This window comes from Canis lupus, chromosome 6 (assembly GCF_048164855.1).
Source record: "Canis lupus baileyi chromosome 6, mCanLup2.hap1, whole genome shotgun sequence".
Classification (NCBI taxonomy): domain Eukaryota; kingdom Metazoa; phylum Chordata; class Mammalia; order Carnivora; family Canidae; genus Canis; species Canis lupus.
The window spans coordinates 17,983,897-17,995,937 of NC_132843.1; the positions used below are offsets into that span (position 1 = coordinate 17,983,897).

At 40.7% G+C, this 12,041-nt stretch overlaps 1 protein-coding gene across 4 annotated transcripts in view; it reads right to left on the bottom strand.

Moving 5' to 3' along the window:
- Nucleotides 1-374: 374 nt before the first annotated feature.
- The window catches only part of ZNF521 (zinc finger protein 521), a 275,157-nt gene continuing 263,490 nt past the window's right edge, over nucleotides 375-12,041 (bottom strand). For all 4 annotated transcript variants that reach the window (XM_072829089.1, XM_072829087.1, XM_072829086.1 and 1 more), the window contains one exon: nucleotides 375-1,174. In XM_072829089.1, coding sequence (XP_072685190.1) covers nucleotides 1,145-1,174 — 30 coding nt within the window. In that variant the 3' untranslated portion in view covers nucleotides 375-1,144. The remainder of the gene's footprint in view (nucleotides 1,175-12,041) is intronic.

Here is a 12,041-nt window from a genome sequence, read left to right on the forward strand (position 1 = left end):
CTGCCTTTCAAATTGCAGCCATCTACTTTGAGTTCAGATTTGCACAGCATGACATGAATTGGGCTGCAAATTATGCAGAAAACAGCCATCACATCCATCTGTGATGTCAGAATCCTCCAGTACAATGTGACCTGGAAGTATCTGAGAGAGGAGAAGTATACTGGGTCTGGTTCTTTCCCTGTGCAGCATGATGAATATCTTCCCGGCTGCATTTGGCCCAGTGTGAAAAGGTTAAATATGATTGAGGTTATGCCTGTGATATGCTCAAGAGCAGCTTTCACTTCCAAGGGTGCAGGCGATTAGATTTTTTTTTTTTTTTTTTTTTTAATGGTAGAGTAACTAGAAAAAAGAAAACACACAAATACACTCCTGCCTAATGGTAAACTGAATTTATTTCCTCTTGGAAAACAATTCCAGTAATCTCCAGGTTCAGACCGCAGAGTAAACATTAATAACAGTAACATACAGGTTAGTTCAACTGATTCAAGAATTTGGCTGTGTGAAATCATTAAGGAAAACCTTGAACACTCAAAGCTTCAAATGTATCCAGGAAAAAAAAATCTTTGACAGTCTACATAACAACTATTGCATATATAGTGATGCTACCTGTCACATTGCAAGGCTTACAAATATATATACGGGCCTTATCCAGCTGTGGGGTTCTGTTCTGTGAGAACGTCTCTTCATGGTTTGCAAGAATCTTCAGCAATAAAAAATAGTCTTGGATTTAACCGTTGATATACCAAAAGAGAAATTCTAGGCTTAAGTGTAAATAAAAGGAAGTCCAAACGTAGTCTCATTTGTAACGGTTGTTTTAATCTGTCTTCCTCGAAAATACTTTCTCTTAAGCCATTTTGCTCACATTTTTTTTTTCATCTTGCCTGAATAGGGCCCAAGTCCACTTGTCTTTATAAGACCATTTTAGTATCAGACGACATAATACATGTGCAACACTTTATATACAAGGCGTCTATCCGGTGCTCAAAAGTTCAAACACATGAACATCCAACAGTTTTGATAATACAAGTTTTATGGTACAATACAATGTTTCTGAATATTATACATTAACAATGAAAGTTTCGTGCAAAGAGTAAAACATGTTCCCTTTTTGTGCCACCAAAGTAATTCTCCGACCGTACTTGCACTAACTGCTGTGTTGGGTCATCGTATGGTTCTGCAATAAAAAAGAAAGAGGGGAGAAAAAACACTTCAGTGATCTTATTGTCATCAGACCAAGTATCTGTACCTGTCCGTTCCTTTGCCTCTGCCAGGCCTTCCCAGAATCCCCTCCCACCTTCCATCATCTCTTCTTGTCAAAGTGAGACCAGTTTTTCAAAGACCAGGGTAGCACTATTTTAACAGTTTTATTTATCTGAGTGTTATTTCCATTACAAAAGTGTTATTTCTTTTGGTCTCATCACTCTTAGATGGGAATGTCTTGACAGCAGAGACTATCTGTCCCTCAATATGGCCTTTACAGGCAAGGGCTGCCTGGCCAGTAACCCACAGAGGGGGCAAGAAGCATCTCCATTGGGTCACCTTGAGCATCTGCTCAGGTCATGATCTCGGGGTCCCGGGATTGAGTGCCACGTCGGGCTCCCTGCAGAGAGCCTGCTTCTCCCTCTGCCTGTGTCTCTGCCTCTCTCTCTCTGTGTTTCTCATGAATAAATGAATAAAATCTTAAAAAAAAAAAAAAAAGAAGCTTCTCCATCTCCTCTCCTGGGGGTGGGCTCGGGACTGTCACTACAAGGCTCAGGAACACATCACAGCAGCCACATCCACCCCCAGACCCAGTTGAAGCAGCCTTTGTTGTACTTGGGTTGTCTCCTGTCCATCCACACAACACGTTCCCTTGCTAAGTGAACCTCTCAACTGTGAGAGGCCAACTGTACACCTGGACTTGCAGCCAATAATGGGGTATGGCCCCAGACCCAGGGCATTCATTCAGAGCATAAGCCTGCAGATGGCCTGATTTCTACCTTCCCTCCTCTGTGTTTCCCCTGATCCAGGGTCTCCTACCTGTCAGCTTCACACCCTCCCCTGCCCATCCCTTCTGCTCAGAACTTTGAGGTCTAGCTCAGAACACAACCACATCCATGAACATCCCATCTAAAACCAATTTCTCCCTCCTCTGATTTCCTGCTGCATTTACACTGCTCAGAGTACACAGCTTAGGTCTTGTCTTCTGGTTATTTGTAGGCCTGGCTCTCTCCTTATGTCAGAAATTCTGGTGTTCACTCATTTATTCACTCCTTCACAAACATCTGTTGAACACTTGTCTCACCACCTGGTGTAGCCCACAGCAACACAATCATTGCAAGGACCTGGCCAAATGAATGACTGACTAGCTAGGCAAGGGCTATGGAAGAGGACAGGATGGCCCCTAACTCGATGCCTTCCAAACGTGCATAGTCTAAAGAAGAAAGGCACGTGGGCCCAAAATGGCAAAGCAATATGGCAGGATGAGATCAGAAATGAACCCAGAAATACCACGATTACACCTAACCTTGCCCGGCCTTTGGAGAAGGCTTTGCAGTGGAGGTAACAAATGACATTTGAGTTGAGGCTGGAAACTTGAGAATGCATTGGGCAATCCAGGCTGACACACTCAAATGAGGAAAGGCAATGAAGCAGGAATACACAAGGTTATGTCCGTGGACCTGCAACTTGTTCAGATTGGATGGGGTCGCCTAGAGTGTCCTGAACCAAGAGTACCAATGAGAAGGGAGGATGGAGGGTAGTTTGGGGCCAGATTTTGAAGAGCCTTTTGTATCTTGCTAAGGAGTTCAGACTTTGTCATGGCAGTGAAGAGCAGCTATGTAAGTTTTTTAAGCAGAGTTTTTAAGCCTTAAAGAGCTTTGTTATCTTTTCATCACCCACAACTAGCAAACTGCTTGCCCTGTGTCCACTTGTGGAACAACCAGAGGCTTGCCTGGTCAGGGCTGAGAGCACCAGTGAGGGAGATGGGAGATTTGTGAAGAAGACCCAGGCTATCTATTCCCTGTTTCAAACTTGCCCAGTTTTGAAGCCTGGCAACAAATAATGATGAGGAACATTACTTCGCTGTCTCTTATTGAAAATGAGCCTATTTTTATTAATTCTGTGAAAGAGAAGCTGGATCTTTTTTTTTCCTTATTAGTAGCATTAGCGTAATAGTGCATATAGGATCAATTTTTTATGCCAATCCTCTTTCTTTGTATCAATTCTAAATACTTCTGAAAACTATTTTTCACCAATAGGTAGACCAAAAGGGTAATCAAAATACTGATGAGACTAAAAAACTTTCCTATTTCCTTAAAAATAAACACAATGATGATCAGCGAGTTTATAAACAATACAAAGGCACATTTGCTCAAAATAGCCTATCTAAGCTTTCTTATACCTTTTGTTGTCTTCAAAGAGTCAAGTCTGGTCTTGGTAACAAACGTTACCTAAATGACAGGACACTGATGGGCAGTGGGAGGCTTTTTTTTTTTTTTTTTTAAACCATAATCAAAGCTAAAAAGAAATCAATTTAATAACATTAGTTTTAAATATGTAAGTGCTTACAATAGACTTTCCACATTCACTAGGATTCTGGAGGTTAATAAAGGAAGATAATACTGCAATCTCTCTAGTGTTTTTGTCTGTGCCTCTATTGAGATACTGCAAAGCAAGAACGCAACACAAATTGGCCGTAATAGTTGGCAATGGTTGTATCTCAGATGCTTTCATTCTAAACCAAAGCCATCCAAGCCTCTTCCGAGGTGCAGGGAAATGAACAAATACATATGAATCTTATTGCAGTGGACTAAAGTTGCTACGACAAACGAGTTACGCTTTGCATATTAAGAGAGAAGAAGATAAATCATTTGAGAGAATGACAAGATTATGGTGTGTGAAATTCAAGCTTATACAAAAATAAAGAGCCCTAATATAAATAATGTCTAAATGGGAAATCTGGCATGAAACAGGGGAAAGGCGGGAAGTTCTCTTGCTGTAGAGATGCCTGCATACCACTGAGATCAATTATTGTCATTTCCACCCCCCCCCCCCCACTCCACTTTTTTTCTTTTGCTCTAGCTCAAATGAGGGCTAATGAAGACTGGCTCACTCCATCAAGGTGTCCACCAGCAGCAGAAACTGTCAAGATGGGAAAGGGGCATACTGCTAGGTGGTCCTGGGTAATCGGCATATTTGCCTTGAAAACAAAAGAAAGCCAGTCCTCACAGGCTTTTCCTCCCCACCTTTGGGGATCCCTGGGCTACATTTGTTCCCCTCCCCTGCACTTTATTCTGAGTCACTGGAAATAGAAATGTCCCAATTTCATTTTCTGAAGGAAGAGCTGGGTGTCTGAACTGCACAGGTTAGGTTGGCTTTCAGAGGTTGGAGGGGACAGATGCAGGGTGAGAGTCTCCAGACTTTGCTGAGGATCCTCTGATGAGAGAAATAAGAAGTTGCTTCATGGGAGCCCTCTGTGTACTTTTTTTTTTTTAATCATGCACATGATTTCTTTAGAAAGGGAGAAAAAAAGGGAGCAAGTGGGAAAGATGAACAGTTGACCAGAGAAGCCCTAAGCACAGAGAGAGGCTGGTCCACTGGCACGGTTCCCTCTTTCTCTGGCTCTTTCCATGACGCTGAGCAGGTCCAGAATCACTGCAGTACAGACGTGGATGCCCAGCAAGGAGAAAAGGCTGCCAGTCTGTCAGCAAGCTGCCTTCTCCGCCTGAGTTTCATGCTCTTTGGGTCTAAAGGAAACCACGACACCAGAACAAAGCAGTGGGTCACCGCACCACTTTTACCCAGCAATTCACAGTCCCCAAAGTACTTGAATGCAATGACAGCTTACGAGGAAAGAGACTTGCTCCTGTGAAGGGAAAGTGTTTTACATAATCAAGGAGAACTTGAGTCTAAGGGGGTGTGGGAGGGGGTGAGGAGAGAAAAGGAAGTGGAAAGAGAAGAGAACTTCTGAAATCCCACAGAGAGCCATATTCTACTCTGCAAAAAGCCATCTCTTGGAGACCCCATGTCTAAGTAACGGAAAATTGCAAACCATTAATCCCAGTTATGAACAGTTGTTTTACACGAGGGGGGTTTGTGTTTTAAAAAAAACAAACCCCAAATCCACAGCACACCTTAAAGCTTAAAAGAAGATCCATCTAGGTATGATACCTTAATAACCAGGTTTCAAAAAACACTTTCCTTACTGTAAAGGGCCCCATTTGGGAGGAGTGTGTTCTTTTTTTTTTCCCCCTATAAATGTGAAATTAAATGTAGAAAGCTAAAAAACAGACAAGGACCTTCAAAATTCCCTTCTAGCACTATGTATTTCTTTTAAAATACGAGATGCCTTTCATTTTACAAGACTGGAATTCTCATTTTGGGCTTGGCACTCAAACAAATGATTAATTCAGCCTCCTTCTTTCTGAGAGCTGACCACATTTACTGGTCAAACGGTTTAATCCTATTTAAGATGCAATCCAAGCAAAATATTTTTGAATAAAAAATAAAACCCCATGATCTCCTGAAACTGCTCACCTTGGCCAAGTTATCCCATTTTCCTGCGATCCTGATGTGAATCGGAATATTTGCACCAATAACAATGATGAAGCGAACCTTTGGAGGAAAGCCAGGGGGAATCTACCTTCCCAGGGAGGAAAAATGAAGTCCCCGCCCCCAAAAGTTGTGCCCACAGATTGCCCTCGCTCGTCCAATATTTTGGCAGAGACCACGTCTCGTCTGTGCTTTGTAACTCTCTGTTGGCATCGGCAAAATGTTAAGTAGCAATGGTAATAAAAATAAAAACTGCATTTGAATGGAAGTTTTGTGAGATCTGTTGATTCAAAGATGTTAATCATTTTTACCATGACTCGTCTATTTATAGCCCTTTGTCTTGAACAAATTCTGACAAGCTTTTAAAACTAAGAAAAAGAGCCAGCATGCTATTTTAAAAAGGAATGAAAAAAAAAAAAATAACAAGCTTTCCACTAATTCACCATGCCATTAGAATCCCAAATTTAAATTGCAGTTGTATTCAATTTAAATGAGATGTTTTCCAACCAGAAGAAATAGTAGGCGATTGTGGCTCTGTAACAATGCAAGGCGGGAAGAAATGAAAGAAATATAAAGATTAAATGTGGCTGTTTCTTTCAACAGATGGTGACAGCACCATGGCAGCATGTTGTTTTTTCTTTAGTTGAAGAACGCAAACATCCGTAATCAATCATCACTGATTAACTAATTATATTACCCTTCCTTTTATCACGAGGGTTGGACCTTTATCTGTAAACACTATGGATAATCTGTATGCTCGTGTTTTTCCGGAGGCATATTCTAGTACACATCCAGTCGTGCAGTTGCAGGCTGCACACAGAATTCTACATGACCGTCCACCTTTAAGCCCTACTGCTTTTTTTTTTTTTTATGTTTTATTTTTTTTTTTTAAACAAAAGCAATTGGTTTCCAACAGGCTGGATAATAAGTCTTTTGACCTGCATTCTTCTTTGACCCATTAAGGTCACCCCTGTACTCGGGCATATAGCTGACTTAGGAAATGCCTGCAAGTCCTGCATTTCATCTCCTGCCCACTCAAAATAAAGCTTTCTTTAAATGTGTCTGTACGGGTCCCCGAAGGCCAAAGAGGCATCCCTGTAGTGGGCAATGGAGGGACAGAAGCTTCTGCCTTTATTAATGAATGCAGACCATTATGAGTCTGGCTGGCTCCTTCCCTGTTCCCAGAAGCATATACTGTACGTGACTTAAAATGCTAGAATATTGACACAAAGCAAGCCGGGCACCCCTAAGGAAAATTACTCCTTGGATATAATGTAGGCTCGTAACAGCTATTAGAGTACAAAATAAAACCCTCCGGGATCAAACTGACATATACCACATTCCACCTAGTCCTCAAACATTAGAAGAATTTCTTTGTGAAGGCATTCTCAAGGACAGCATTAAACTGACTTTTGTAGCAATCTGCAACAGCTTTTTGGCTCAGAGCTTTTAGTACTAAATCTCTGGTTTGAATCAATACAAGTACTATATCTTCTACATTAATCAATACATTTGGTTCAATACATGTTCTATTAAATTATACTTTCTAATCAAGATTTTTACATTTCCACCCTCTCTCTTTTTCACCCCACAACTTCTTTTGCTAGTGAAATAGTTTTAAAAGTGTATATAGCTAATGATGACAGGATGCTAGGTTATTTCCCCCACACCATAGGGAAAAACTATGGCAAGGGGTGGCCTTCAAATGCCTTGATAAAGTTCACAGGATGCGAATGCAATAAACGAACATTTTCAAAGTCCCCACAACTACAAAAGTACTCTGAGTTTTAAATTAACTGAAAGAGAATTGTCATAGCTCTGGAAGTACCACTGGTGATGTTCTAAAAATTACACTGAAGACCCAAATGGTCCAATAAGACCCCATTTTGCCACCCAATGTTTCCATTGTCCACAATCCATACACTTCCTGGCGGGAGAAATTTGGGGTAACTGTGTTTTTGTGGACCTTATCTGGTAGCAGCAGGAACATGTACGTGGGTACGTGAATTTTTATAAGACATATATTTTAATGAATATTCTTTAAAAGATAGATATAGAATATTTCCCGAAGTGCTTTGGGAATCTAAAAAAACATATTCATGGTTATTTTCATAGCCAAGAAGTTGACTCATAATTTTTACTTTGGGAGAATTTACTAAAATGGGCTTCTACTCTTTTGACACAGCAATGGCATTTCAGAAACTGTCATGATATGCTTTTGTCTTTCTCTTTAATGCCATGAATGTTGCATTTATGATCATGTTTGCACGGACAGAATTTCCCTTTTATTTTTTCATACAGTAATACCATCGCCATGAACTTACAGAGACACTGATGCATTTTCTTTTGACATTTAACAGTTCACATGGGCTTGGCCTGACATCTCAAAGCATTTTCTGGATGACACCAACTTATATTAAAGCAAAAGGTGAAACGGTGCCATCAGAAGTGACCAGAAAAATAGAAGATATTAACGATAGAAAAACTAGGTTATTTTGTTTGTCCTCTTGCTGGAACAGAGTTGTTTTATAAAGTTTATACTCCAGGCTAATTGGCAATGAAGTTCCCATCACATCTTCCATAGGAAACAATTTCATATTCTAATAAATTTCACTGAAGGACATTTTTATTATTGTTGTTCTTTGGACAGTCACGCTAAATAAGTGTAGAAAAGGATGGTGTGAGATAACCTTGAAGCCTGTGGACATTGGCATGTTCATGAGTTTATGTTGCGAAGTCTTGACCATATAATTGTGGCATTCAGTTCTTCTCGCTCATCCAAAGTAACTCAAAAGACAATCCAGTAAGCCATTTCTTAGTCATTATAACAATGTGTCACTCAGTTGCTTCATTCTAGAGAAGCCTACAAATTAAATAGATTCTAGAAGGCCAGTGGGACTTGCCTTTCAACAGCAAACCCTGACACTATTGACATACTGGGCTGGACAATTCTTTAGCGGGGCGGGGGGCTGTCCACTGCACCGCAAGACATTCAGCAGCGTCTCTGGCCTCTTATCAAAAACACGCCATGTGGCAACCATTAATGTCTCTAGACATTGCCATGTATTCCCTGGTGGGGGAAAAAATAACTCCAGATTGAGGACCACTGTTCTACAGTGTTTTGAAAACACATTGAGCTTGCTGTGCCATGCTTGAGTATGTTTAGTCTTCAGTTCAAGAGGTATCTCCTCCCTAAATTTAAAAATAAACAAAAAGGATAGAAAAAGGGACACCTATTCCATGTGGGACTATATCACGTGGCACTTTAAAACACAGTCAATGGGAGGGAATGGGTAATTTTGAGAAATTGTGGAAAGGTTGTATAATATCCTCTGAGATATGTAATAAATGGTGTTCCTTATATGAAGAATAGAGTGTCTCCAGAAAATGTCCATTCATTCAGCAACTTAACATCCATGAAAGGCAGTACAGTTTCATGGCAACAAATCAATGCTGCTTTCAGAATATTTGCAATCTAACAAAGGATAAATATTAAATTCTGGAAATTAATATTTAAGGTATGGGTAGTTGAACTATCTACTTTGAACAAACTGCAGAGCCATCATCCTTAATCTGCTGATCTAGATTTAATAGCAGGAGCCAATTATACCTGTAAGTAATGAGCACATCAGAGAACCAAAGAAACATTTTCAGAGCTGGGAGGGTCCTAGCCACATCTGTTCGGATACCTCATTTCATAGATGAGGAAATTAAGACCTAGAGAGTGTAAGCCAACTTTCAAGGTCTTATATCTACTCCAGTGGGTCAGTTGGCTTTGGGCATGAAACAATTGCTGAGTGGCACTGGTTGATATGTTTTGATCCCTGGGCTGGACTGGCAGCAAGGATGGCAGACACACTCATGGCACTCACTAACTACAGGGAGGACAGAGTGCTATGGGTCATAGAGAAAGGACACCTCACCTCTCCTGAGAGAGGCTGGTCACTTTGTTCTCAGAGGAGTCACACTTGCCTTGTGCTGGAGTGAGGAGGAAGAGAAGGAGGAGGAGGAAGTGGAGGAGGAGGAGGTAGTAAGAAGGGAATGAGTGGCTCCAGAGGAGGAGTAAGCATGAGTCAAGCTGAGAATCAGGGGGATGTAGACACTCCAGGACTGGAAGTCATGTGTGGGGCTGGAGATCATTCAGGATGGGCAGGGAGGTGGGGAGCCACTTCAAAAATAGCCTATTTTCATTACAGGCTGGGAAAGCCTATGGTGGTTAACAATGTTGCAAGAATACCCACCTAATTAGCTTAGCCTTAGTCTAATATGTCTTCAGAAGCCTAAGCAAAGTCTCATTTTTAAAATAATAACCATGTCCAAACTGCTAATGTAGAACAGTTTCTAGAATTTTGACAGTTAAAGATCAAAGAGAAATAAAAACAAGCCACTCTGGTCCACCAGTTTCAAAAGGATACTATTGCTGATGGGTCATATATGGGAATATGAACATGGTCTTAATGTCATTTTTCATTAAGAGTTTATAAACAATAGTAAAATTTCAGTTGCTAGCTGGTCCCCACCTGTTTCTCATGTCAGCCAGGTTTAAAAATTTCCCATTTTGGAACGGACAATAGCATGGAGTATCTAGTATGTTAAGGAAAAAAAAAAAGTGCCAAATTAGAAGTATAGGTTGAGAGGATCATGATGACCTCGGGAAATATATTAAAAGTCTAAGGGCTATTTTTTAATTAAGTTAATTGATTAATTAGTTGTTTTAAGATTTTATTTATTTATTCATGAGAGACACACAGAGAGAGGCAGAGACATAGGCAGACGGAGAAGCAGGCTCCCTGCGGGGAGCCCGATGCAGGACTCGATCTCAGGACCCGAGGATCACACCCTGAGCCGAAGACAGATGCTCAACCACTGAGCCACCCAGGTGCCCCCTAAGGGCTATCTTTAAAAGAAAACCATGAACTACTTGCTTATATGCAAGGAGCCAAAAGAACACTTAAATCAAACTATACAAAGACAGCAAAAGTGAAAGAGGCTGGAGCCAAAAGATGCCGTTCAGATTGTAGAAGTGCAGGATCCCAGCATATTATGGGACAGAAGGCTTTGATAGGCAATACAGTCTAATAAGATATTCAGGGATTAAGTCAGTGCTTCACGGACAGATGTGTCCATGTGCTAGTCGTTGCTAAGCTTTAATTTTTCCCCCTGCAATGTTTAATTTATCACACTGGTGCTTTCTAAACTAGAACATCTGTAAACAAGGTTAAGAATGACCTCCTTCCAATTTTACATCCGTGAACAGTGCCCCTTCTTCGTGCTCTAATTTTAGATACCTTAAAGATAAATAAATCTGTGGAAGGAAGAAAAAAAAGAAGGCTTGTCTGACACTGTAATCTGTTCATCTTGGGCGAATACAAATTTCCTCTCCGCCTGGCTCTTGATGCACACAACTGACTGTTGCTGCTCAAGCCATAGTCAGGCATTCCCTTCCCAGTCAAACGCAATTAAACAAACTTCTGCTAAATATTTAACAGCCTCGTGCAGTAATTAGCGGCAAATAATGGGAGCTTAAATTGATAATTGCTCAGAAATGTCCTCTTGCCAACATTACAAGTTTCCCGCTCCTCCTTTTTCTCTTAGATTTGGAGTCCCAGAAGGTTTTATTTTTAAAGGACTCAGTTAGTGAGATTACCCATAGTCACATTACTTGGCCCACGATCTTGCAGTCAAGTTGGGCTGTTTTGCTGTCAGATGCAAGATTCTACTCACATTACTCATTTTGCTTGTGTGCTGGAAATCCATTGCAATTTAAAGTTATGTACCTGAAAGCTGCTGGAACAGGGCATTGATTTAAAAACTGACTGGCAGGCTTAGGATTTAAACTCTGGTCCACTAGATTCAAAAGGTCATCTGATTAGAATGAGAGAGGCACAAGGCTTGTAATTTATATTCAAAGGGTAACCTTTGTAGGGAGAGGGAGGGAGCAAGGACTCTTCTCTGCTTTTCCACTCCATATAGACAAGGATTCCCTTCAACCAAATTCCAATAATTATGAAAAATAGTTTATTGAACTTGGACAAAAAGCAAAAGAAATGCCACTTCCTCGTAGTGTATTACTTCTTTTTATTAAAAACACTGCCCTGCTCTCTAGGAGGTAAACTCATATTAAGACTAGTCAAACATGTTATAAATCATTAAGAATAACAGAAAAAAAAAGTCTTTCCCCATCATAAACAACCAAATGCTTGTCTACTGGGGCATTCCTTAGTAGATATAAATAAAAAGGATAAAACTGTGAAAGGATGATGTTTGACTTGCATCATTTACATAATTAAGTTCCGCAAATGTGTGTGTATATGTGTGCATGCAAGTGTGTGCCCGTGAATGCCCATGCCTGAGCTGGATGTTGGCAGGAGCATGTGCTGTGCACAGGGGGAAAGTTACATACGGGGGTGTGGGTTCTACACGTAAAATCCCTGCTGTTGGCCTTTGATCTTTCTGCCCCTCATTGCCCCAAGTAGCCCTTGTTTTCAATTCTAAGAAAGTCCTTTTAA